We start from the raw sequence: 25794 nt of genomic DNA, 5'->3' as shown, positions 1-25794 counted from the left end.
AACGAAGCTACATGGAATTTGCAGATGGTTCACATAAAAATGAATGGTGATACAATTTATTTAAACCGTGATCATTTTAATAGAGATAGTTTAACTTTATTCAGTTAAGTAAATGCTGATGACAAAGAACTTCTTCGTATATCAAACAAAAATGTTTAGATCTTAAAGCCATCACCAAAACCATGTAGTTTGACAACTGGTTAGCTGCTTGACTAACCAGGATCCTTCACGTTTCTCACGATCTGTATGTGGCTCTTTGAAATAATTTTCAAATAGAGTTATTACACACAAGAAAACAGCACTGTTCATACAAGGCAATACATTCCTTTATATGCAAAACACTCCAACTTCATATTAAGACATTCGTTTGATAGCAGACAGGGCAATGTGAAGACTTACAAATCACATTCTTTTAATTGGCCTTAACCACATCAGTTAAAGCAACATCTTCATAAGATATATTTTGGAAGACTGCATTTTGGGCAAACTGACGAGCTAAAACATAATGGGTAACTCTCCAGAAAATGTACATCCTAACTGACTCTTCAATCCGATGATGCCATATTAATGCCAAGTTTGTTATTTCCTCAGGACAGTAACAATCTACGCAAGTCAGTCAATCTTAATGCTTCTAGCTGTGCTACCTCGGATTTAAAGCATTGCCACTAGCGAAGCATGAACATTAGAGTAAACTCTTTATATGACAGAGCAACAGTTTGAAGAGAAACTTGTCAAGCTTAACTTCTGATGTTTATAGTTAGCTATATCACCAAATCGGATTTAATGGCATATATATATATATATATATATATATATATATATATATAGCAACTGTATGATTCCCTCTGGAGTACTCTGGTTTGTTAATGCCACAGTAACACAAAAACGCACATGCACTTGCAATGTGTTGGCATACTTGTGTAGAATATGTTTCTGGCCTAGTTTTTCCATAGAACTGGGTTTAAGACACAAAATGAAGAAAAATGGCAATATTGAACATTAACAAATTAGCTTTCATCTACTGAGCTCTCCACAGCAGACACCTTCTACACCACATACTGTACAACTCTCTTCAAGAGAAGCCGAACTGCCCTTAAGCATCCCGTGGGATTGTGGGAAGGACGGTTCCTACTGTGACACCTGGAAGTGCTGGATGGAGACTCGGGGAGGTTAGCACAATCATCTTAGATGTGGGCATTCTTGGATCCCCCTAACCTGGTCAAATCACCCGTTGTCATAAAAACCAGTGTGCCATGTTCTGTCATCTTAATTTGACCACAGTCCCAATTTCAACTATCCATTCTAACTGACAAACTGGATCGTTTGTTTCCATTGTCCTAGTTACTGTGTTGGCGGGCCTCCCTCTCAGGTTCCACGTGTCCATCGCGATGGCAACAGACCACGGTCATTCATATGGTTGTTATGGCACTAGCAGACCCACGGTGTCGGTTCAAAGCATCCTCCAGGAATGCCACGATCTTGTCACCATCCTCCTGTGAAGGCAAATTTGAGGGCAAAACATGGGCACAGGACAAGAAGTTGAAGACGTGAACGTTTAGCTGTAGATGCTGTATTTAAGCTTGTTTTTATTTTTCATGTCACATGCGAGAAATTATACTGATGAACATAATGAAAGTAGAACATTTGCAGTATGTAGAGTGTCTTACCTCGCTGATGAAGGAATAATGGATAAGTTCATTGACCAAATCTCTGGAACTGTCATCTGAAATGAGTGTGATGAAATGAGAAATGAGAGTCATTACTGCATTGCTGGGTGGCATTAACTTTTATTGCACTTATGTGGTGAAGAGATGATAAAGTGACTTTATAAAAATAAAAAAAAATCAATACAGTTAACACTCACTTGGCATAATATCACAGCTGAGCTGCCGATGGAGTTTATCATCAAGTTTCAAGAATAGAGTGAGCTGTAGAAACACATATCAGTTCATTAGCCGCTGATTCAACAGATGTTATCATAAGTGCTCCTTAACAGGAGTATAACAGTCTGCATTATCACTAATAACGATCAAAACAATGTAGATGAGGATGCAAATCTTTCAGCATGACAGCTCGTATGCTAAACTGACACACTCACATGGGTTTTAGTAGTGTCTTCATTGGACTCCAGGTTACAGTGCATCTGTACCACCTAAAACAATGACAACTTAAGATTAAATAAGAAATACCTGACTGAACTATTGTAAGTGTCTTTTGATGAGAACACACACCTTCCTGGTCTCAGGGTCTTGTGGCTCGGGTGTGGGGGTCTTCGCCGTCTCCACATGTTCTTGGTACATGGAGAGGGCGCGGGGCACAGGATAGGGTCGAGTGGACGCAAAATTCATCAGCGGGTAAATGCCATTCCTGAGCGGTACGAAACACATTACAAACCTGCTTTTTAACACCTATTGCTTTCATCTGGCAACACTTACTTCACATCCTCCAGAAACTTGTCCAGCTCTAGAGGAGAAACGTGAGAATACCTGCAGGACGGTAGAGAGCAAACCAAATTATTTATCAAAACATGCATCGTTGGAGCTTATTACATATCTTTTTCAGCATCATTACTCCAGTCTTCAGTTGTCACACGATCCTGATTCGCTGCTCAGAATGTTTTGCGGAAACAATGAAACATTTTTTCAGGATTATTTGAGGAATAAAATGTATTTAAATGTATAATATATTAAAATAAATGTACAATAACATTTATTTTAAATATAAATATTTTGTAACATTATAAATGCATTCCCTCTCACTTTTGATCAATGTGTTCTTACTTAAAAAAAAACTTTTGAACAGTTTTAGAGACTTACTTGAGCTGAACACAAGGACGATCTTTGTGAATAATCTCTGCCATGACTCCATTTGGGTCAAATGATTTGGTCTTCTCCTCCACACAGTTCTCTGAAAGCATGTCTTTTAAACCCAGATAACATGTAAAAACTAAATTGTATTATTTTAGTAATAATAATAATAATACACTTGACCTAAAATCCCATAAATATTATTATGTACCATTTAGGTAATCCTTCACAAGAAAACTATCTGAAATAAATGTATCATTATTTAATGGCTCAAAATACTTGATTGTGATTGGTCAGTCACTATAAGTGTGTCACAATTCACTAGGCAATCAATCTGCAAGTAGTTCTTCAATATCACGGTCTTTAATAATCCAAACACACGGGGAACATAGAAGAGAAAGAAACACATGGATGGACATTTAAACTGACAAACACTGACTGAATGCACTGGGGCTTTTAAACACATTATAATCAGGGAAGAACGAGATACACCTGGAATCAAATTAACACAATCATCGGGAAACAGAAACTGGGTCACGGAGCAGAAACACACAAAAACATGAAACAGAGACTGATAAAGTGAGAGAGAAGGAGGAAAGAAATATGTTTTTTCTGAAGCGGCTACAAAATAAAATCAACACATTCTTTTATTATTATTATTTTGAAGCATGCTTACACTGGTTGTTGATGAGGCAGTGTGCGGCGAGCAGCTTGAGTGAGTGCACTTCAAACAGCACGCGGTGAAACAGCAGGTCATGTGCCGTCGGCCGGAGTCTGGGACTGTGACGCACACACATCTGGGTGAACTCCTTGGGTCAAAGTCAGGAACACCGTTATTTTAGTGTCATTGATATTCAGTGTAAAAATAAAATAAAAATGAATTTCCAAAGTTAAAAAATCAAACAAAGATTGCTGGAGTAAAAATAATATTTCAGTTTTTGTAAATGTGTTTCTTTGTAATGGTTTGGGAAATTTACTAGCACTTACTTAGTGAAAAAGGTTTTAACCATTTTTTTTTTATATTTTGAGTTTTGTTTTTAATAAACCTTTTTTATGTAGAGTATTTTTGTACTTCAAAACAAACAGATAAATGATTTGGCAACTATAGTATAAATATTAAAAGTTTACGTTTTTTATATTTGATTTTACTTCAGTTTATGCTTATTTTAAATAATGGAAATTTTGGTTTATGTTTTAGTTTCAGTTAATGGGAATAACCCTGCTAAATCAGTAACAGGAAAATTCAGGTTTAATCTAAAATAATAAATGTTTTACATTTTCTAAAGAAAATTTCCCACGGACCACCCCTTCTGGAAACATTGGGTGAGAGCAGATGATCAGAATGGGTCAAACCTTCTTAAAAATGTAGTTCTTTCATACAATTTTCAGGTTGCAAACATTTTCATTTGAACCCAATAAAAACAACTGCATCGTATTTTCCTAAAGAAAATATGAGCAACTAGATCAACGTCTGTAGTGTTGTTTTTTTGACCCATTTTATCATCTCCCAAGAAAAAATCATAAGTTTGATTAGATTTAGACACGCATTTATCATGCCCATTAAACCCAACTGTGCACACAAACCCTCATAAGCGGGTCTTCCAATGATTGGCCCGCATTGGTTATGGCCTCTTTGGACACAACTGAATCTCCATTGGCCTGGATCTCCAACACGGCCATCTGAAGCAATTTTAAAATATTACTTCATGAGGGGCTCGTCACGTTTCAGTTCAGTAAAAAGCTGTATGTAATAACACTGCCAGGTCATGCTTTGTTGGTGTCTCACCTCCAAAGCACAAATCCCAAAAGAGAAGATGTCAATAGCATAGTCATCTTCACATGCTATGAAAAAAAGCAAATGTAAAATATATAAACCCAAACAATATGTCCGGTCTACACAAATATCCAGTAGAAATCCTAGTTGAAGATGTTGGCACACTCACAGCCATACTCTGGACTGAAGAAGTGCAGGTTCCTCTTATCGTCTCGGTGTTGGTGTAGTTTACCTTGGACGCCCCCTTCTGGGAACACTGAGTAAGAGCAGACGAGTCTCATTAAAAACATTTCTTTCATGAGATTTGGAAAATGTTGTTTCACTAGCAAACTATATTCAATTTAACCCTATAATGCCCTTATGTATAATATTTGATGCACAAATGTACAGTCTACTATATGGCTTTTATTGTCTATTTTATTATAGCAAGTAAAAGGCCTTTTTTGTGCCATTTTAATAACATCCACCTACATCTTTGCCATAAAAAAAATCTAAAATATAAAAATGTTTTTTATATTGTTAGTAATATTTTTAAAAAATGTCACTGAAGCACCTTAGCTTCACTTGATCTTTCAATCATTATTTTATTGTGTTGCATTATGTTTTGCCCCATAATGAAAATACAGTGCTTTTAATCATAAAACTAAGCATTAAAGTATCATCTTATTGGGAGATAATATAGTAAAATTTGTATTAATAAGTCTGATGTACTCAAGCGGCAGCCTCCCGCTCTCTCTCTCTCTCTCTCTCTCTCTCTCTCTCTTGTAAAGCCAATATGGAAGTGACTTAAACTGTAACATTAATAACTCATCCATTTTAATTATATTAAGCCTTAAAGTTCTGCTAAATTAAGGGCGTGGCCACTTGAGTGACAGGTGAAATTCCGCTGATGACAGTGCTGTCATACTATGTGGGCGTGGCTTTAGCAACCAGCTCCAGCCTTTTTGCCCATTTTCGACGATCTGGGAGTGGTGACGGCCGGCTCCGCCCACTTTGAGCTTCACAAACATGTCAATGTTTAAAAAACACTCTTCAGAACCTCAAGGACACTACATCCATCTTTTTATACAGTCTATGGCTATACTGCTATACTGTTAGAAAGATCTTATTACTTTACATGCTATTAACATTTATTTTTGGACCATAGAAAATACATTTTTGGACCATATATATATCAACGATTGCCTATATTTGCTCAGTTTGAGCCTGTAAATAAAATGTGTTTTTTCCTCCTTAAGTATGATCTTTTATTCTCTTGCATGTTATACTACATGAGCAATAAAAGCCTGATGCAAAAAATATGCTCAGTTTAAAAAAAAACTGCTATGCTCAGTTTTTTTTCCACTGAACATACAGTTGAATATAAAGTTTTTATCAGTGTAGATTTGATGGTTAATTTGTACATATTGCATATTGAGTGAGGTGTTAAAATGCTCTCACTAACAATATAAAAGCTACTCTCAAGTTTACAGATCATTAAAGATTTTACAGAAAAGACTAGGCCTTGAAGGTGGATGTTACTAAAATGACACAAAAAGGCCTTTTGCTTTCTATAAATTGCGTACTGAGTGAGGAGTTAAAATGATCTTACCATTCACAAAGAGCCGATGCCAAACTACAGAGAAAAAACAGAATGGAAAGAACACTACAGATGATGATTATATTTCATTACCTTCATTCGTGCTCCATAAATACTGATTTACCTTCCAGTCAAGAAACATTTGTTTTTAAATGGATCTAAATGTTTGCACAAACCTTTTTTTCATAATTCTTTTAAACAAAACATGTGCATAAATAGCTTTCTCAGTCAAAAATGAGACTAAAACCCAGATATTTCACTTGAAGGAGAAATAAAAAGGCTTAAAATGCAGGGGGAAATATACCTGATCCAATTTTAATGAGGCCGTTGTGCTGAATGAAGATGGTGTCACAGGTGAGGTTGCCGTGAATTATGGGAGGGTCACAGGAGTGCAGGTAACTGATGAGTGGAAGAAGTTGCATGCTTGTTAACAAATCACACACACAACCTTCAACACACACACACACAAGTGAAGGAGTGTGTCACCTGAGGGCAGACAGGATCTGCGTACACCAGCGTTTCCAGGCCTGAAATACAGTAATGCATCACGTGAACACAAAAATCACCGCACTGCACAATAATAATCATATATTTAGACATCAGTCTGGAACTAAAAATGCTTATAAAAGCCTGACCTTGACATTCATGCTCTTGTGGTTTTTCTTGGTCTTTTTGAGGAACTGTTTCAAGCTGCCAGACGACATGTACTCTGTGATGAACACAACCTGTAAGGGATATAACAAGAAAAGCTAATTCAATAGATTTATACCAAAATAAGAAGTTGTTTTAGAAAAAATATATATTATATTCCCATATAAGCTTATGTAGCCAGACCTGATTTTCCTGTTCAGATTCTGTTTGGTTAATCAAGCTTGAGACTTCAGCAATGCTCTCACCACTGATTTTACTGATTACTTTTTTACTCAATATGGATTTTTAAGGTCTTTTAAGTTACATACTGGTCTTTGTGCATATAAAAGTGAAGTAACTGATGTAATAACAAGTGATGTAAGTCATGTCATTTCTGTGCCACAGCACCAAACTACAAAAATAATGACACAATTCAGCTTTAGAGACACTGTCACAACAATAGCGTGACCTGAGAGCAGTGTGTCTGTGTGTGTGTTACCCGGGCATGATTGTCTCCGATATCCAGCCAATATTTGTGAAATTTGACGATGTTTGGATGATCCACCTGCATCAGGTTGTCAAACATCTCCTTCATTTTGTCCTACACAAATACAACAGATACAAATAAGCAAAATCCAGTAGCAAAAAGCTAAATCACATACACTACTGTTCAGAAGTATGGGGTCAGTACAATTTTAAAAGAAATTGATCACCAAGGACGCACTAAATTTATCAAAAGTGACAGTAAGGGCATTTATAATGTTACAAAAAATCATATTTCACATAAATGCTGTTCTTTTAAACTTTCTATTCATCAAAGAATCTTAAAAAAATGCATCATGGTTTAAAAAAGAATGTTTAGCAGCATAACTGTTTCCAACATGGATAATAAATCAGCACATTAGAATGATTTTTCAAGGATCACGTGACACTGAAGACTGGAGTAATGATGCTGACAATTACGCTTTGCATTACAGTAATTAATAATATTTTAAAATATATTTAAATAGAAAGCTATTTTAAATTGCAATAACAAAATATTACTATTTTACTGTATTTAGATCAAATAAACGCAATAAAATAAACGTTAGGGAAAATTGTTAGCCTGAATGCAATGTAAGTCGCTTTAGATAAAAGCGTCTGCTAAATGCATTAATTTAATTTAAATGCAGCCATGGTGAACATAAAGAGACTTATTTTAAAAACATTCAAACATGAATGGTGCTGTAAACAGAAATGGTTTGAGCTCTCACCTCCACTGTCTTGAAGACCTTCTTGTCCTGGAAGAGAACCTCGTTCCAGACCACCTCTACACCCTCTTCAGTGTCCATGGCCAGAGAGGCTCTCTCCACGCCAGAAACATTCCCCTGACTCACCTGCAGGGGGAGACAAAGAAGCACTTTTAACATTTACGAGCCATTACTATTTAATATTTCTCAAGTGACCATAAAATTATACCAATTAATCTCAAGTAATCTAAAAAATAATATGAGTACTGGAAATTATGAACTGCTGAATTTAAATGTGACAAGTATTTAAAATACTCTCAGCTACACTGATTGTAGTGGAAGTGATATATATTAATCAGACAGACTGATAAAGCATTTTGTCTAGTCTCATTTCAAGATTAATCCTTTATTAATAATTAAATAATCAGGTTTATATATATATATATATATATATATATATATATATATATATATATATATATATATATATATATATATATATATTAGTGCTGTCAAAATTAGCGCGTTAACCCATTCGATTAATTTGAAATATTTAACGCGTTAAAAAAAAATAACGCAATTAACGCGGTTGCAGTTTTTTTTATTTCCAGTTGTGGCCTATGTGTGTTCAACGTGCAAAGAAATATGGATAAGACCAGGTAAGGACTTTTAGACGGAAAGTTTCAGTATAAAACTCTGCCGGATTACTCTTCAGTCTGCCACAAGAAACATTACTCTTCATTTAGTCTGCCACAAGAAACAGCAACATTAAAATCATGAACTCAAATGTCATTGTTTAAAAAAAAAAAAAACAATGACTGTAACAGTGCGTAAATCAGACCTTTCTGTAACGCTAACGTTAATAAGCTTAAACGAAATAACGAAATAATTGTGTAGCGGAGTATTTTTTGTACACAGTGCCGCGAACTGTCAATCACTCCTGTGCGCGTGCATCACTGTCCTCCTCGCAGCTGCAGCAACTTGCGCTCTCTCTCTTCATCAAGCTTTAAAACAAAAAGGGGACAAAAAGATCATATTGTCTTTGTGCATAGGCTATAGATTAATTAGATAAATGAATATCTAAATTTGTGCCTTGCCGTCTACGGTATTTTTTTAGAACTTAGAAAAAAGATGCTGCAGCCAATGAACAGCAGTGTTGGGCAAGTTACTTTTAAAAAGTAATTAGTTACAGTTACTAGTTAATTCTTCCAAAAAGTAACTAAATTAGTAACTCAGTTACAAATTTTTAAAGTAACTAGTTACTTAAGAAAGTAACTATTGCGTTACTTTCAAGTAAAATTAAATTTTAAATGCTCAAACGTGACCCCACCTCTACCCCTCTTTAAAGGAACTTAAAATACATGTGCATGTTCAATTATTTATGATAAATCTGAATATTATAATGAAATGGACACTTAATACAATACATTATTAACAGAAACATGAAACATTGTACACACATCTAAAAAAAAAAGTTGCTGTGGGACAAAGTGAGACTAGCCTCCAATCAAATGGCATGTATGTAGATATTATGTTTATATAGTGGATCAATGCAAATAACACGATAGATTTTTGGGAACTTTTGATATTTCCTTTTATTGTTTCTTTAATTTCTTGAAGGAAAAAGTAATGTATATACTTCCATTTAGAGAAGGCTACTTTTGGATTATTTGGGCTCGTCGCCATACCTGTCTCTGGTTGACTGACTGGCTTGTGTTGTTCGTTGTGTGTCCTGTCCTGTCCGATGATGGGTCGTTCGCGAATGAGCGTTAGTGATGATGGATCGACTCGTTCGCGAATGAGCTTTTGATGAGTCGTTCGCGATTCGCGAATGAGCCGACTCTAAGAGCCGGCTTTTTTAGTTGAACTTCGGGAGCTGGCTCGCATATCTGAAGAGCCAACTCTATTTTTTCAAATTTAGCCTATAGAAATTAAATAATTATGTAATAAAAATTGAAATATTATAGTCAAAGTCATTTAAAGAGCCGTTTGTGAGCCAAAGAGCCGGCTCTTTTCAGTGAGCTGAGTCAAAAGAGCCGAATTCCCATCACTACTATGCGTGCTTTCGAAAACCCGCCCAACTCTACCTCTGATTGGCTTACAATGAAATTTTACTCTACCTCAGCCAATCGTCAGCATTTATGCGCTTGTCTCGTGCTCTGCCCACTAACCAAGGAAGAACAGTAAAAAAAAGTATTTGCCTCTCGCTCAGAGATCTAGTTGGTCTGATGAAAAAAAAAACAGCTTCATCATCAGTTATAGTAACGCGCCGCATTTTTTGGCAGTAACGGTAACGGCGTTATTAAGATGAGAAGAGTAATCAATTAGATTACTCGTTACTGGAAAAAGTAATGCCGTTAGTAACGGCGTTATTTATAACGCCGTTATTCCCATCACTGATGAACAGCCAGCGGGGGCTGCAGGACGACTCAACCTCTGCAGACAGTTTTTAATGTTTATCAGACAATAAATACTCAAGATTTTGCTTTAGTATAACTCACAACGAGTTTCACACACCTTCTCCGGCCACGTTGAGTTGTTGACACTTAACAGTGGGAAAAGCGACACATGCGCTATTCACTTGTATAACTTAAGGGTGAATGGGTAATGTAGTTTCTGCTCTGGGTGGGATGAATTAGGAAGCTTGCATTGTGAAGGGCGCTCTGAAAATCGGCAGTGCAGGTAAAAGATTAAAACCTCTATTAAAACAGATGTCCAAATGAGCGTACCGGTACGCTACAAGCATGTTCTGGGCGCACGGAGAGGTGGCGGTATGCTCAAGAGCTATATTTGGAAGTGGCGGTACTGAGTACTGGTGCATACCGGCCCACTTAAAGCACTGGCAATGACTATACTTTGGAATTTTTTTGCAGTCCACTTAGAATTCAACATGGAAATCATTTTTGTTTTTTATTGGCATTGATTGTTTTGAAATTCAAATGGTACTTACATGCCTGTGTTTTTATTTCTGTAATAAATATGGCTTTCAAGCCAACAGTTAATTTGGAGAATATTGATGGTTTATTGCAGGTATGTTGTTTACATGAGAAAATCTGTGTTACAAGTTAAACAAAAATTCCAATAAACAATCATATTTTGAATTTAAATAGTTTCTTTGTCTTGAGTTTACATTAATTATTTACATTTTACATTTACATATCCAAAAAGTTTCAGTCTTTTAATTGCGATTAATCGCGATTAATCGCGATTAATTTTAAAAAATTGTGCGATTAATTAGTTAATTTTTTTTAATCGATTGACAGCACTAATATATATATATATATATATATATGTGTGTGTGTGTATATATATATATATATATATATATATATATATATATATATATATATATATATATATATATATATATATATACACACACATATATATATATATATATATATATATATATATATATATATATATATATATATATATATATACACACACATATATATATATATATATATATACATTGAGTCAAAATTATGTAAATGGCTTTAATAATGTGTATTATATTTTATAAAATTAATTGATGTCTTTAATATATATTTTAATATGCATATTTTATTTTTCATAAATTTTTGCTTACAACTTATTTGTAAATACCTTGCATTAAATTAAACGATCAGTTGTTTGGATATCATTTTTTTATTTTGATTAACCTCTTCAAATCAAACTTTGAAAATAGAATTTATCTGAATTCTGAATTCAAAGCCATCTTTTGTGTTTTTCAGGAGTATGCTGAATTGGGATCTGGATTAGAGCCTGAGAGAGAGAGAGAGAGAGAGAGAGAGATTAGGCATGAAGCCAGAGAGACACGGAGTGGATCATCCTGAGAGAAGAATAATGAGACAAAAGAGAGAGACAGCAAATCGTGAGAAGGAGCACATGTCTTTGCTGAGTCATGCATGTCTCACCCATCATCTCTGCCTGTGCATGTGAGCAAGTGTCTGTACTTGTACAACTAATACATGCATTTGTAGCTAGGCTTTCAACAATGAACATATAAGTTGGTTTCCATACATGTATTAAGCAGCACTGTTTTCACCATTTATAATGATATATGGTCACCTATATTAGGTGCTTTACGATACACATGTTTCTGATTGGCAGGCTGAGCCTAGCTGTCTCTAGAGATATGGATCAAAAAGTGATGACCATAAAAGGAGATATCAGATCAAAAGTGTCTATTGCATCCATATGGCAGAACCGCTGGGTATTTTAACAGACCATAATATGTCCATCTCAGCTTCATATGCTTTGGTCAATAATGTGATTATAATTGTGGAGGAACTGCAGAATTCAGACACACTACAGCCATTGAGTCATCAGCTGGGAATCCAGCCCAGCGCTAGTCAAAAGACCACGAGATATATATATATCACGCTCAAAAAATAAATAAGGCTACAGAAGTGCTTTTCCTGTAGCTTTCTGAGGGTGGTAACCAATATGTTGGGAGTTTAACCCTTTGGAACCAGAAATAAACTCCTGGAAACAAAAGCCAGATTCTGTCTAAATCTATTAGGATGTGAAAAAATATATATATGGTCTACTGCAACTTTTTTTCAACTTCAGTTGATCAATTAATCAACGAGTTTAACGTCCAACCTTCAGAACAAAAATGAAGTGAAATAAAAGAATCATGTTTATTAGATAACTAGCATTTTATGCAACTCTGAAATAACTGGTTCTGATAATTACTCTAATTAAATTGTTAAATAATGTAAAGTTATATTAAATAAAAATAAAAATGTTATATTAAGTTATATAGAAATAAAATAGATACATAAAATATATATAAATAAATTATCTTCCCTATCAACCTATCACATTACACATATTTAGTTCTTAAAATGCTTTAAACTTTATTTAAAATACATTAATCTCCATGTGTCTTAAAAAGTAAATGCAGGTTTAGTAGCTCAAAGAGCTCTTTTGTCAGGTCTGTTAAAGCTTTAAAGGCTTTTTGGGCTGATTTTAAAACCCCATGAAAGAAGTACAGTACTAGCTTCCCAGTCTGAGCACTGATTTGTATGGATTACCCACAATCCTTTGGTTTTGTTTTCATTGCGGACAACTGGGTTTCATCTCAGAGGTCAAGAGGTCACAAGGGCCATGGTGGGTTTAATGCAAGTTGGAATGCAACAACAGAGGATTTATAGAAACTTCGACAAAACAAGTCTTAAAGGCCAAACAATGACATTATTAAAAATGACATTATTCTTTACATAATTGCACACTTCGACATGTATCATTAAGGTAAGAATATTTCTTTATGTACTTTTTCTGTTGCTGTTGCAAACATGCATTTTACCTTTAATTTTCAGCTTCAGAATTCACAGATGGTCGAGGTTAAAAATAGCTCAGTGTAATCTCACATTCCCAGCTTCGGTTATGCAGGCCACTTTCCATCAGGGTCACGTCTGGTGTACGTGTGTGTGTGTGTGTCTGTGTTTGAAAAGCTGAAAGATCCTGTGGATGAGGGACAGTGTCCTTACGCTGACCTCTACATCCAGACACTGAGCACCAACTGGGTCTGTCCCGCTCTCAACAGATGAACAGCGCTGGGATCATCCCTGAACCCGGGAGGTTAGTCTGGGTTAAATCTGGATCATTTGAACCTAATCACAGACCAACTGGCCATCGACCCGGGGGAAAATGACACATATGTGCATCATTTCCTTTTTATGGTATATACATTTACTGAAATATAAAATAAAATGATTCCAAAATTACAATGGTTCTTGTTCATAGAATCATAAAATGATCAATTAAATTAAACTATACACTTATAACTAATAGTACAGTAGTAACATTAAAAACAACTCTGTAATTTACCAGGTAATACCAGCCTCTGTTGACCAGCAACATGATAAAAAGATTTTTTGAAGCAATGGAGGAATTGTCCTGAATTAAGAAAAAGCTGCTTTAAAATAGTTTTGCAAACCCTGAGGCATGCCTTGCATGCTTTTATTTTTTCTGATTGGAAATGTGTTGAAAGTACATTTGGACTGTGATTTCACCTAAAACATGCACAGGTACATCAGTGTCCTCTAATAATGAGTCTCTAGTGAAATGCACAAAAATGAAATGCACCAGGGTGAGATATGCTGTAAAACACAGCAAAGATTAGACGTTAAAAGAGAAGAAAAAAAACACATTTATGTAAAAATACTAAACACTAAAACTACTATATTACACAAACTATTTTTAAACGAGAAAGCAAACTGAAAATAGTCAATATCACAGTCTAGTGAGAGTGTAAAACAAGGTAAACTGGACAGATTTAATTGTAGACATTATTTATGTAAGACTCAAAGGTCAAAGGTGTCTGCATTCAAAGCTAGAAGGCCACTATCTGACAGAACTCATGAAATATTTACTAGTCTCCTTAAACCACTCTTTACAGAAACAGGAATGCAGTATTACTCCATTAAACACTACGAAGAATTCAATAAAATTCAACTACCGACTGACTCCTGCTATCTTTATCCGAGGGAGTTTCAGGGTATTCACTTCAGACAAACAAACTAAAAGCATTGAGGGCATTACAACGTAAAATAATGAGATCATCATAAAGCTTATATTCAAATATACTGCCAAATCTTCAGTTGGTGCTTTTCTTAATGCTGTATATCTGGACTGTACGCAACCCTAGTGAATGAGAGACTACGGGAACTTTCTGAACTAGACTATAAACAAATCAAGCATTGATTAATTAAACTGGGAGCGTTATCGCCATCGTAAAAGATTCAAATAACAAAAATTTGCTGAAAAAAAGATACTTTATTGAAACCAGATGCTAGGTTTTGAAATTGAATAGAAAAATCTATATACAAATTGGAAATGTACTTTTAAGTCATGTTCTAAAAAAAATATTTTAATAATTTAACAATTTAATAAATGTAAAAAAAAATGTTTTAACTTTTTGCAATTTTATCATTGTTTTTATGTTATAAATCACTAGACTGCACATTGCATTTTCAATTTTTACGTTTTTGTTCAATCTTTATTATCAAATTTTAGTCTTTTCGAATTCAGTGCAACACATTCTAGGAAAGAAAGATCTTTCCAAACATCTGAAAACTGAATTTAAAAAGGTAAATGAATTCAGGCTGAGGTGTTAGGAAGTCCATCACAGCCAACCGAGAGCATGCTGTGGCCAAAACCAAGAATCAATAATTACAATGACGGGAAGGCGTCATTCTTGAAAGGAGCATTAATACTGTAAGTCCTGTAAAGAGATTAATCACTACCCAAAGCATTACCTAACCAAACATGTGAAAAAGAGAAAACAAGCTGTTATTTGTATAAACTGTTGGTTTATTGGGGGTTACAGTTCAGTAAAGAAATGCTTTTGGAAGGAAAGACTGAGATTTCCAGGTAAATTAGTTTGTATGAGGATACAAGAGAATAAGTATAATAAAATAAATAAATAAAAAAGGTCACGACGTACTACTGAAACAAAAACCAATTCATATTTGATCATATGCTTTAGTATTAAGATGGCAGATTAATTTAAGACACTGTAAACTTGTTCGTGACATTGCATTTCCTCCACTTCCCTGGAGGAACTCAGACAATGGAAACAAATCCAAACATGTCCTCAACAGACATCAGTGTAGGAAAACAATGAAGTCAGCTTTCATAATGCAGAAATAACTGTTACTGAAATATGTATTCTTAGTACTAATGTATGAAAGCTTGCTATCAGCCCAGGTATAAAATAAAATAAAACGGTAATTGCAATATATTATATCACAATTCTAAAATTTTTGCTCACAATTTTGAGTTTGTATTTTATAATGATTTCTTTTTTAATAGTTATATATAAACTATATATAAACCACCAAAACCAGAACAGGTTTATTTGTAGCAATAGCCAAGAATAAACTGCATGGATCAAAATGATCGATTTTTCTTTTATGCCAATAATCATTAGCATAAGTAAGTAAGATATTTAGTAAATTTCCTACAGTAAATATATCAAAATGTATTATCATTAGTAATATGCATTGCTAAGGATTTCATCTGGACAACTTTAAAGGCAATTTTCTAAATATTTAGATTTTTTTACACCCTCAGATTCCAGATATTCAAATAGTTGTATCTCAGCGAAATATTGTCCAATCCTAACAAACCATACATCTTATGGAAAGCTTTTTATATGATGTAAAATTCTTAATTCTTAAAAATAACTGACCCTTATGACTGATTTTGTTGTCCAGTGTCCAGTCCACTGTGAAAATAAATCTTCATCGTTTATCTTTTTGATAATCCGTTCAAAATTCTAACCTATCATTGAAGTAAAACAATTGAAATTAGGGGGAAACTCATATTATGAAATAAATGTTTTGTCTCCAATTCATGTTGGCCACAATTATTGCCACCCCTAGAAATTCTGAAATATCTCTGAAGTATATTTCCGTTCATATTCACTATTTTTTTAAGCCCACCAGGGTGACTAGGAGCATGGAATTCTCCACCCATGACTTCCTGTTGCACAGGATTATAAATAGAAGGACACAAAGGCCAAATTCCCTTAATAATCCATAACAAAGACTAAAACAATATAGTTCTGATGTGCAGAACAAGATAGTTGAGCTTTACATAATAGAAAGTGGCTGTATTCAAAATCCCCATTTCCAACATCAGGGCAATAATTAAGAAGTACCAATCAACTAAAAATATTCTAAATCTGCCTGGAAGAGAACGTGTGTCTATATCGTCCTAAAGCACAGTAAAGAGGCGAGTTTGAGTGGTCAAAGCTGGACAATCTTGGAGTCAGAAAGCACAAAAAAAATAAAAAATCAAACAGCCCGAACAACCACATCACCACGTGTTGTTCGGGAGGGTTTCAGGAAAAATCCTCTTCACTCATCCAAAAAAAAACTCCAGCATATTCAGTTGTCAGACATGACTGGAACTTCAAACACGAATTGGCTTATATTGTAATATTAAACTAAAATAAATAAAAAATGCTTTTTGGCAGTAAACCCACCAGATGCGTTTGGTCCAAAAAGGGATAAAAAAGTACCCCATGCCCCATTTATCAAGGGTGCCAATATTAGTGGGTTGGCACTGTATGTGTGTGTGTGTGTGTGTGTGTGTGTATGTGTGTATATATATATATATATATATATATATATATATATATATATATATATATATATATATATATATATATATATATATATATATATATATATATATATATATAGTACAGACCAAAAGTTTGGACACATCTCCTCATTCAAAGAGTTTTCTTAATTTTCATGACTATGAAAATTATAGAGTCACACTGAAGTAATCAAGGGCTATTTGACCAGAAGGAGAGTGATGGGGTGCTGCGCCAGATGACCTGGCCTCCACAGTCACCGGACCTGAACCCAATCCAGATGGTTTAGGGGTGAGCTGGACTGCAGACAGAAGGCAAAAAGGCCAACAAGTGCTAAACATCTCTCGGGGAACTCCTTCAAGACTGTTGGAAGACCATTTCAGGTGTCTAACTCTTGAAGCTCATCAAGAGAAGCCAAGAGTGTGCAAAGCAGTAATCAAAGCAAAAGGTGGCTACTTTGAAGAACCTACAATATGACATATTTTCAGTTGTTTCACACTTTTTTGTTATGTATATAATTCCATATATAATTCCACATGTGTTCATAGTTTTGATGCCTTCAGTGTGAATCTATAATTTTCATAGTCATGAAAATAAAGAAAACTCTCTGAATGAGAAGCTGTGTACAAACTTTTGGTCTGTACTGTATGTATGCAAGAATTGCAAGATGTTAACTCAGATTTCTGAGGAAAAAGTCAGAATTGCGAGATGTAAACAGAATTCTGAGGGGGGAAAAAAGTCTTGTGACATAAATAGTTGCAATTACCTTTTCAAGCTTTCCCAGTATGTTTAAGTCCTGTTTCATTCACATTTTATCTTCAGAAGAGCAAAAACTCTTCCAATTCAACAACCCATGACTTCAGAATGAGTTTCTGACAAATATACTTTCAAATCATTTTTCAGTGGCAGAAATAGCTACTGATGGTGTTTACATGTCAAAGCATACAATAATACAATTACTCTCTGATGAGTTCTAATGCAGACTGTGCTGTTTATCTAATTGTGCTTTGCATTTCAGCAGTTAGCTTTGAAAACTCTCTGGGTTTATTTTACTGCAGGGAATACTGATGAGAGATGTTTAAATTGCTATGTTCAATAGCATTTGTGAGGAATGGGAAATAGAGGGCTGTTCCTTTAATTAACACAAGCCGAGAGTGCTGTTTGCTCAGCTGACAGCTCCAGTGGGATCAGAGCTCATGGTTTGTGTTGGTGACAGTATCCACTCTCACACACCTGTCTGACTGATCTCGACCTCACTACATTTATATGCAACTCCACTTCCGGTTTAATGCGAGAGAATGAAACTTTCACCATGAATTTTACATTGCCCTTCAAAAAAAATAATATACTAGTTCATGATTCCCAGTTATAACTGACTTACTGTCTTGCATCTGCATCTTTAAAAGAAGTTTTACAATTTTAAAAGTTTTAGAAATATTTGATGTCAATTATCAAATAAGTCATTAGATATGAATATACAGTGGGTTACAAAAGTCCACATTGTACATCTGAATTTTTTTCCATTTACATTTAAAATTAAAACTAATATGTTTTAAAACATTTTAAACTTTAAAATAAACATTTAGTCCCTAATCAAAGCAGCAAATGTAGTGTTCAGATTGTTAAATTTATAAGTTTTTATAATTCATCTTTTCTTTAAAATTGTTCTGCTGATAATATCATAGTTATTGAAAGAAAGAAAACTAGTACTTTCACTATTGGACTTTTAGGCCCCTCTGAAGGGTTATTAGTTATAACTAAAAATTAAATTAATTGTGATTTCACTAGTAGCCAAATAGTATAAATGCAGGAAGTTCCTACTATTAAAAAATGAACTTGTGCCGTTTCAATAATTGATTCACAGAAATCATTGAAAAGAATTTATGCAGAAAAAATACAAATGAAAGATTGTAATGAAATAAGATAAAATAAATGAGTTTCTTCCACTCTTTGTCCTTTAGCTTGAGTATGTCCTGCTACACTGTTTGAGTACTATACAATAATCTGTATGGGATCATATATGATATACGTTGCATCTATAATGTCATGAAGGATCTATCAATGCTAACAGAGTCAGACATCCTCCCGCTAAGTATCCAGTCATGGCCAATTACTGCACCAAGCAACATCATGATAAAGCATCACTCAGGCAAATGGTATAATGTGCTCTCAGACAGTATAACATCTAAGTGCTGCTGCATTAGTTAAAACTCACTGACACACTCCTCTTGCTTCAAACTAGTCCAACTGGGTCTAAACCGTCTGTCTATGCAGAAATGTGATCCTTGATGACAGCAGATGATCTTTAGATTACTGGCATAAAATATCTTCACAATGGAAAATGTGCACTTCTGTGTGTGCCGAGCTCCATTTTCATGGTTGGATGATCATTTAATAACTTAAGAAGCTGTATGTCATCATTTCTTGGTTTCTCTTGATGCTATACTGAACAAAACACGGTTCATCTAGTGTGACGATCTCTTCCCAAGAGAGCCCGGAGGAGAAGTCCTGTTACTTTTTTAAAAATGGGAAATTTGTCTTACTTTAAATTTGTTTTTGTTTTTTTAGAGGCATCTGTGTTTCAAAGTTAAAGAAATCAAACAGGCAAAAAGATTTGATGCATTTATAAGCTCAGAGGAGAAACTTCCGTCAAGACAAGACCATCAAAGTCTTCCCAGTAAAATTAGTCACTTTTCAGAAAAAGTAGTATTTTTACTATTACAAGTGAAATGTGGTTTAATGAAGTCAGCTGTTCTTTCTAAAATCTAAGCCACGACTACAATGATTACTAACCACGACCATGTCGCAAAAATTATTAAATAATCATGTTAGCCTTGCCAGATGAATGACAAATACTGAGTTGCATGCCTACGCACACAGCTTTTACACCATAACAAGCAGATCAGGGCATCAAGTTGCCTACACAGTGAGCTGCCTACCTAGACAGCATTTGGGGTCATCTTAAGGAGCTGTCTACATAAGCAAGCTGCATTTTGGCCATTATAGTACAGAGCTTACCACTTAATAGCCAGCATTTTTGGCCATCATTTTGAGATAAGTTGCCTTCCTGTATCTCAAAAAGAGCTGCCTAAGAGTAAGCCAACTTTGTGCATCACAGTGAGCTTACTATACCTGGACTGGTAGCATTTTTGGACTTTAAAGAAAGCTGCCTACTTGCAGATCTTAGTGAGTGCACAAAAAGCATTTTTAAACCGTATAATGGGCTCACTACCTACCTAGACAGCGTTTTGGGGTAGAGGTGCGTGCTGCCTAACTAGGCTAGACAGCACGGCATCATAGCATACAGCGCCCTGCCTAGCATCAGTGAGCTGTCTAACGTTACCTAGGCAGCATTTCTGGGTATCACATCCAAAACATGCTCATTTGTGATCATGAGCTGATTATTTAGGCAGCTGGGGAGGGTTTGAGACACGGCTGATGATAAACCGAGTGTCGTGTCTGCAGCAGGTATCGTTACCTGCTCTTTTCGCTTCTGCCAGCGACCGCACGGACTCTCCTCCACGATCTCACTCTCATCCTCGCTCTCCTCTTCCTTCTCCTCAGATCCAGAGTTTCTCTCCGAGACTGACATGGCCATTATATATCACAGAATAACCGTCGCTTAAACGAGGAAACAGCTCAAAACAGCGTGGAAATGACGCGCGGACTCAAAAATCAATGCGCTACAGTCCAGGGACATTATTTTCTGTCAGGAAGAACTGATGTCGGTCGTTAATTTCAGTGCAATTCAAAAAGAAATGACAAGCTGGTTTCCATATTCAAAATCAAACTAGAATAAGGGTTGTTAAAAATAAAATGTCCTCTCATTCAGCAGTTTACCGCTTTAAAACGACAAACACCGAGCGCAACTGTTGGCTCAAAGATTACCGTAATGAGTGGAGAAAACACGACTACAACATACATTACTAATATCCTTCTTAAAATGAGTCAGAGAAAATCACTATTTTATATATATTTGTATCTATCTATAGCTATATCTATCCATCCATCTATCTATCTATCTATCTATCTATATACGTTTTACACAAATGCACTGTCTTTATAAATAAATATAGTAAAAACAGGAGAAGTGATGTTTAAAAAAAGGTTATATAAGACTATCCATCACAGCAGGGATAACTTCAATAAAAACTATTTATGTTGCGTTACTTGAAATAAAATAAAATATAGCATCTCTTGTTTCAGCAAGTAACCAAAGCAACACTGTTTATTAAGTTTAACTTACCTATTTAAATAAAAGTAAACTTTACTAAAATAACTTAAACTGAAAAAAAAAATGAATAAAACTGTAAAACTGACAAAACACACAACTAAAAAAAAATTACTAAAACATTAACTCTTTATATATGTTTGTGTGTATGTATGTGTATATGTATGTATATATATATATATATAGACTCAGACTCTGGTTAATTATTTACTATACTTTCTTATCTTACTTGTTAATATTTATCATTAATATCTGACACAAGTATTGGACATTTCAGCACAAATAAACAACTCCATTTGAAATATTAGCTAATATGCATATGATATTCCCTTCAATACTGAGGCATAAATATAAAATGTCTAACAAATACAAATAATGTGCATTTGTTGCCACTGTTAATTTTGTCATAATTTTACATTCCCATGAAAGCATATCTTTAACATGATCATAGGGATTCAAGTATATCTTTGACATCCATTAGAACAAAGTGAAACAGCCTGTTTGAGGGGAGAATAAAGTCACCGTTGGTGTCGCTAACATATTTAAACATATATTTGTAATGTCACACAGGTTTGCACACAGGTGCTGTCCATGGTTCTGATCAACTGCTGACAGAGATACAGAAGATTCTAAAGAAAGATACAGTAGAAAAGTAATACAATTCCCATTATTCAGTGGAAGCACAACATTTTGCTATATGTGAACAATAAGGATGCATTTAGAATGGCAACACACATTCATAACCGGTTATATTTTAGCCCTATTATATAACATCAGATAACTACTGTATATGTTTGTTTCTAATAAAATTTGAGGGCATTAATGCAGCAGCACACACAAACCCAGTTTCTAAACCGGCATCAAGAGCATAGAATGAACCAAAACAGACAGAAACCCTGCATGATGCCAGTGCATAGTTACAAAAGAGCAACAGTTCAGCCAAGGGTTAAACAAATGCCTTACTAAAAATTGCACTTGTTATTGTTACATTTCATAAATGAGGGTGAGCTGTCAAAGTACTTCAGGGTCAAAGTAGTCTCCTCTCATTAGCATTAATGGAGTGCTGGAAGACTGTGTGTGTTTGTGTGTGTGTGTGTGTATAAGGCCATAATTTGGCCTCAACTAAACACTTATTAGCAGTGGTTCTACTAACAGTGAATGCATTCAAAAGCAACATGTTCTGCTTTTCTCCTTTAAAACAAACCAACGATCATTCATCACGTATACAGTAGCTCAAAAATATTTATTTGTTAGAGAACAGTGCAACAAATACCACCAGTGTTCAATGTTAGCATTAATGCCCTAAAATCAATATGACGACTAAATGAAAGAATAAAGGGACTGAAAATCATTAAAATGAAAGGGATTAAACATCAACCCAAAACACAGACTTTTGTAACCTTTTGTAATTCATTCCATTTAAGAATTCAGTTTTTTAAATGAATAAATGATGTTAAACAAATAGCATCACTCATAATATCTGATGCCAATTTTATAAACAAGAATAGATAAAAGAACAGTGCAAAGATATTCTGCAGTGTGGCTGATACTTGCCAATGAATTTTTAGGAATATGTCATATGTTTCATCTACTCGGGGTTCATAGATGCCAGGAGAGATGGCGATCCGTTAGCGTAGCTCATTTTGTTGCAGTGCTCAATTCTCATTTTCAGCAAATTCTGAAATGAGAATAACAGTAATATTCAATAATTGGAAGAGGTTGATAACAAAGATTAAATACTTCCTCCTTCAACTGTGTTGTAAAAAAAAATATTTTTTAAATATAATTTCACGACTGATTACTTACGAGAGCACAGAAGAAAGAATGAAAACAGCAAATAAATAAATATAAATATAAATATTAAAATATAAGTTAATGGAAAGTGAATCCAGTTTTTCTCTCAGCGAACAGAGATGGATCTGATTTCCTGGAAATGACATTGCAATATTGCACAATACAGTTTCTTTGAAAATGGGATCATTCAATCAAATGTGCCAGATTTCAGTATCTCTTCTTTGCTTTCATATTATAGGAAAGGGTCTCCAAAAATCAAACCAAAGAGTTAACATTTAGCTAGTTTCAAAGCTATGGTAAAGTATATCCATGCATTTTGTATGAGATAGAAAAGCTCTTGTTAAAAAAAATGCTCGCTTAAAACACATCAACATCATAATTATATATCAAATCCAACAGTTAACAACCTGTTTGCAATGTTTATTTTCAAACAAATCATTCTACAGTATGTGTTTGTTTGCATGTGGAATGAATGACCTGTGTGAGCTGTGGTTTGTGAATACAGTGAACATAAGCCTTCGGTTCACTCTCGATCTCTCCAGCGTGTGTCTTATAGCAGATTCCACAGTCAATCAGAGGCTAAGAATAGACAGATTATGAACATATTATCTATCACATTTATACAAACACATTGGAAGCTCAATTTGAGACTGTAAATTCTGTAGCAACTCACTCTGTCATTTCTGAAAGCACATTTAGTCGGGTCTGCATTCGCAGTTCCTTTAGGGCATCTAGTGGCTTTAAGGTAGAAGCGATGGTAGATATAACTAACACCAAACCCACCCTAAAATAAATCAGGTTATCAGATATCATAACTTCAAAACACATTCAAGCTCAGAAATATTTGTTTCAATTAATAAAAAAAGATAAACCATCCCTTTCAGTTTAAATGCTTCTGTGACTCGGATACAAAGTAAAATACATTTAACTTCACCCTCATGTTGTGATCTGGTCATTTTGACTCGGAACAAACATTATTTTTCCTGAAAATGCTAGTTTATGTTATCGCATTGGATTAAAACATACTGATATTGCTCATACAGAATTTTTAGGAATTTTTCAAATAATTTTTACACTTGCGCTCCTTTTCAAAAAATTACTGAAAAAAAAACAATTGTTTAAAAATTTCAATTAAATAAATACATTTTATAAATAAAATACATTTTGAATAAAAAAATAAAAAAAGTTTCCACCGATATTGAGGAGCAGATTAATAAGACCTATGAAAAAGAAATTCAAAACCTGTGCTAAGTGTAAGAAAACAAGTTGACAAAAAGTTTGGATGCTCAATTTGGTGATATAATGAGAGGTTTAAAAGCAGCTTTTCAACCAGATCATTTTTGACCAGGAACCTCAAATTAGGTCAAGCTTTTTCAGCACAATATAAAGGGTTAACAATGTAAAAAATTGCCGTTTTTAAAACTGAAAGGAAATTACTTTATTTAAAAAGAAGGTAAGTTAAAGAATGCTTTAAAAAAAAGTTACTTACATCAATGGCAGATTTTTCCACACTTTTGAAGAAGAGAAAAACGCTTTGGATTGTCTGATGCGAGTTGATTTGTTCCATAGCCATTTCAACACCTTTCCTGTAGTTTTCAGGAAGCTTGCCGAGATCCTCCTGCGCCTCCGTTGTGTCCAGAAAGACTCCAGCGCTGACCAGGACGAGGAACAGAAACACAGCCATTTTTGCTCAATCAAGAAAATCCCTCAGACGTGCTTATCTTAGGTTATACAACGTTACAAAGTGCAAAACTTCAGAAGAATGTAAACAGTGATGGATGTGTTGAATCTAAATCACCGCACATGAGGGAGGGAGTGAGAGAAGAGAGGGAGAGATTGTGCAATCATTGGATGTTTTTGTGGGTTGAGTCTTCTTTTTGTCTTTGTGTTTTTGATTTCACATACAGAGGGAATGTGAGATCATGCTGAGCGGACTGCCATCCAGTGGAGAGCAGACACTAAAAACTAAGGATACTGGCTTAATTAATAATGGGAAAAATACTAAATGATGTAGGTTTAAAATCTTGAAACGAAATGCCATCGTAAGTTTCATGACAAACATAACTTAAATACAAGTCAACTCTGTAGGCAGGACTGGATGTGATCCAGCTCCAAATACTGACAAGTTGTAACATGAAATGATGAACAAAAGAGAGGAACATTAACTAACCAGAAGAGAATTCATTTGAACTGTTTGTTAATAACATTTATTTGTAGTAAATGGGTGCCGTCAGAATAATGGATTTGTGTCTTATAAACATGCAGCTTTTCACTTCGAAAGATGTTAACTGATGGACTGGATTTGTGTGGATCACTTGTGATGTTTTTATCAGCTGTTTGGACTCTCGTTCTGACGGCACCCATTCACTGCAGAGGATCCTTTGCTTCGCAAGTGATGTAAAGCTAAATTTTCCAAATCTGTCCAAATGAAGAAGCAAAGTCACCTACCCCTTGTATTGTCAGAGGTTGAATAAATATTGAGCAAATTTTCATTTTTGGTTTAGCTATTAAACTACCTTTTATTCACCCTGCAAATGACCAAGATCTAATCGATTATATTACCTTTATTTAACCTAAGATCTTCTATCTTTGTATATTTTTATTCTTTTTAAATATTTGCTGCATCAAA

At 34.6% G+C, this 25794-nt stretch overlaps 2 protein-coding genes across 3 annotated transcripts; both read right to left on the bottom strand.

Moving 5' to 3' along the window:
• Positions 1-55: 55 nt before the first annotated feature.
• Positions 56-21313, bottom strand: LOC127946617 (nuclear receptor-binding protein 2). 2 transcript variants are annotated; one of them, XR_008151126.1, is made up of 19 exons: positions 20619-21313; positions 8044-8166; positions 7290-7391; positions 6796-6885; positions 6647-6687; positions 6465-6559; positions 6173-6196; positions 4751-4837; positions 4594-4649; positions 4392-4487; positions 3484-3616; positions 2817-2919; positions 2436-2486; positions 2232-2367; positions 2099-2152; positions 1865-1928; positions 1668-1723; positions 694-1493; positions 56-515 (listed from the first exon to the last, which is right to left on the bottom strand). XR_008151126.1 is itself a non-coding variant. In XM_052543313.1 (18 exons), the coding sequence occupies exons 1-18, from the start codon at positions 20736-20738 to the stop codon at positions 1410-1412; spliced, it is 1515 nt and encodes a 504-aa protein (XP_052399273.1). In that variant the 5' UTR covers positions 20739-21313; the 3' UTR covers positions 56-1409. The 2 variants fall into 2 exon arrangements, 1 of the variants encoding a protein (XP_052399273.1); XM_052543313.1 differs by having other exon boundaries at positions 56-1493.
• A 595-nt stretch (positions 21314-21908) lies between these two features.
• On the bottom strand, positions 21909-25037 carry zgc:195173 (uncharacterized protein LOC792613 homolog). The gene is made up of 4 exons (XM_052543221.1): positions 24655-25037; positions 23839-23949; positions 23643-23744; positions 21909-23049 (listed from the first exon to the last, which is right to left on the bottom strand). Exons 1-4 carry the CDS (start codon positions 24847-24849, stop codon positions 22960-22962), a joined length of 498 nt encoding a protein of 165 aa, XP_052399181.1. The 5' UTR covers positions 24850-25037; the 3' UTR covers positions 21909-22959.
• Between the last annotated feature and the right edge of the window lie 757 nt (positions 25038-25794).

Source organism: Carassius gibelio, chromosome A24 (assembly GCF_023724105.1).
Source record: "Carassius gibelio isolate Cgi1373 ecotype wild population from Czech Republic chromosome A24, carGib1.2-hapl.c, whole genome shotgun sequence".
Lineage (NCBI taxonomy): Eukaryota > Metazoa > Chordata > Actinopteri > Cypriniformes > Cyprinidae > Carassius > Carassius gibelio.
The sequence above is the reverse complement of the archived record's forward strand: the minus strand, read 5'-3'. Positions and strand labels throughout refer to the sequence as shown.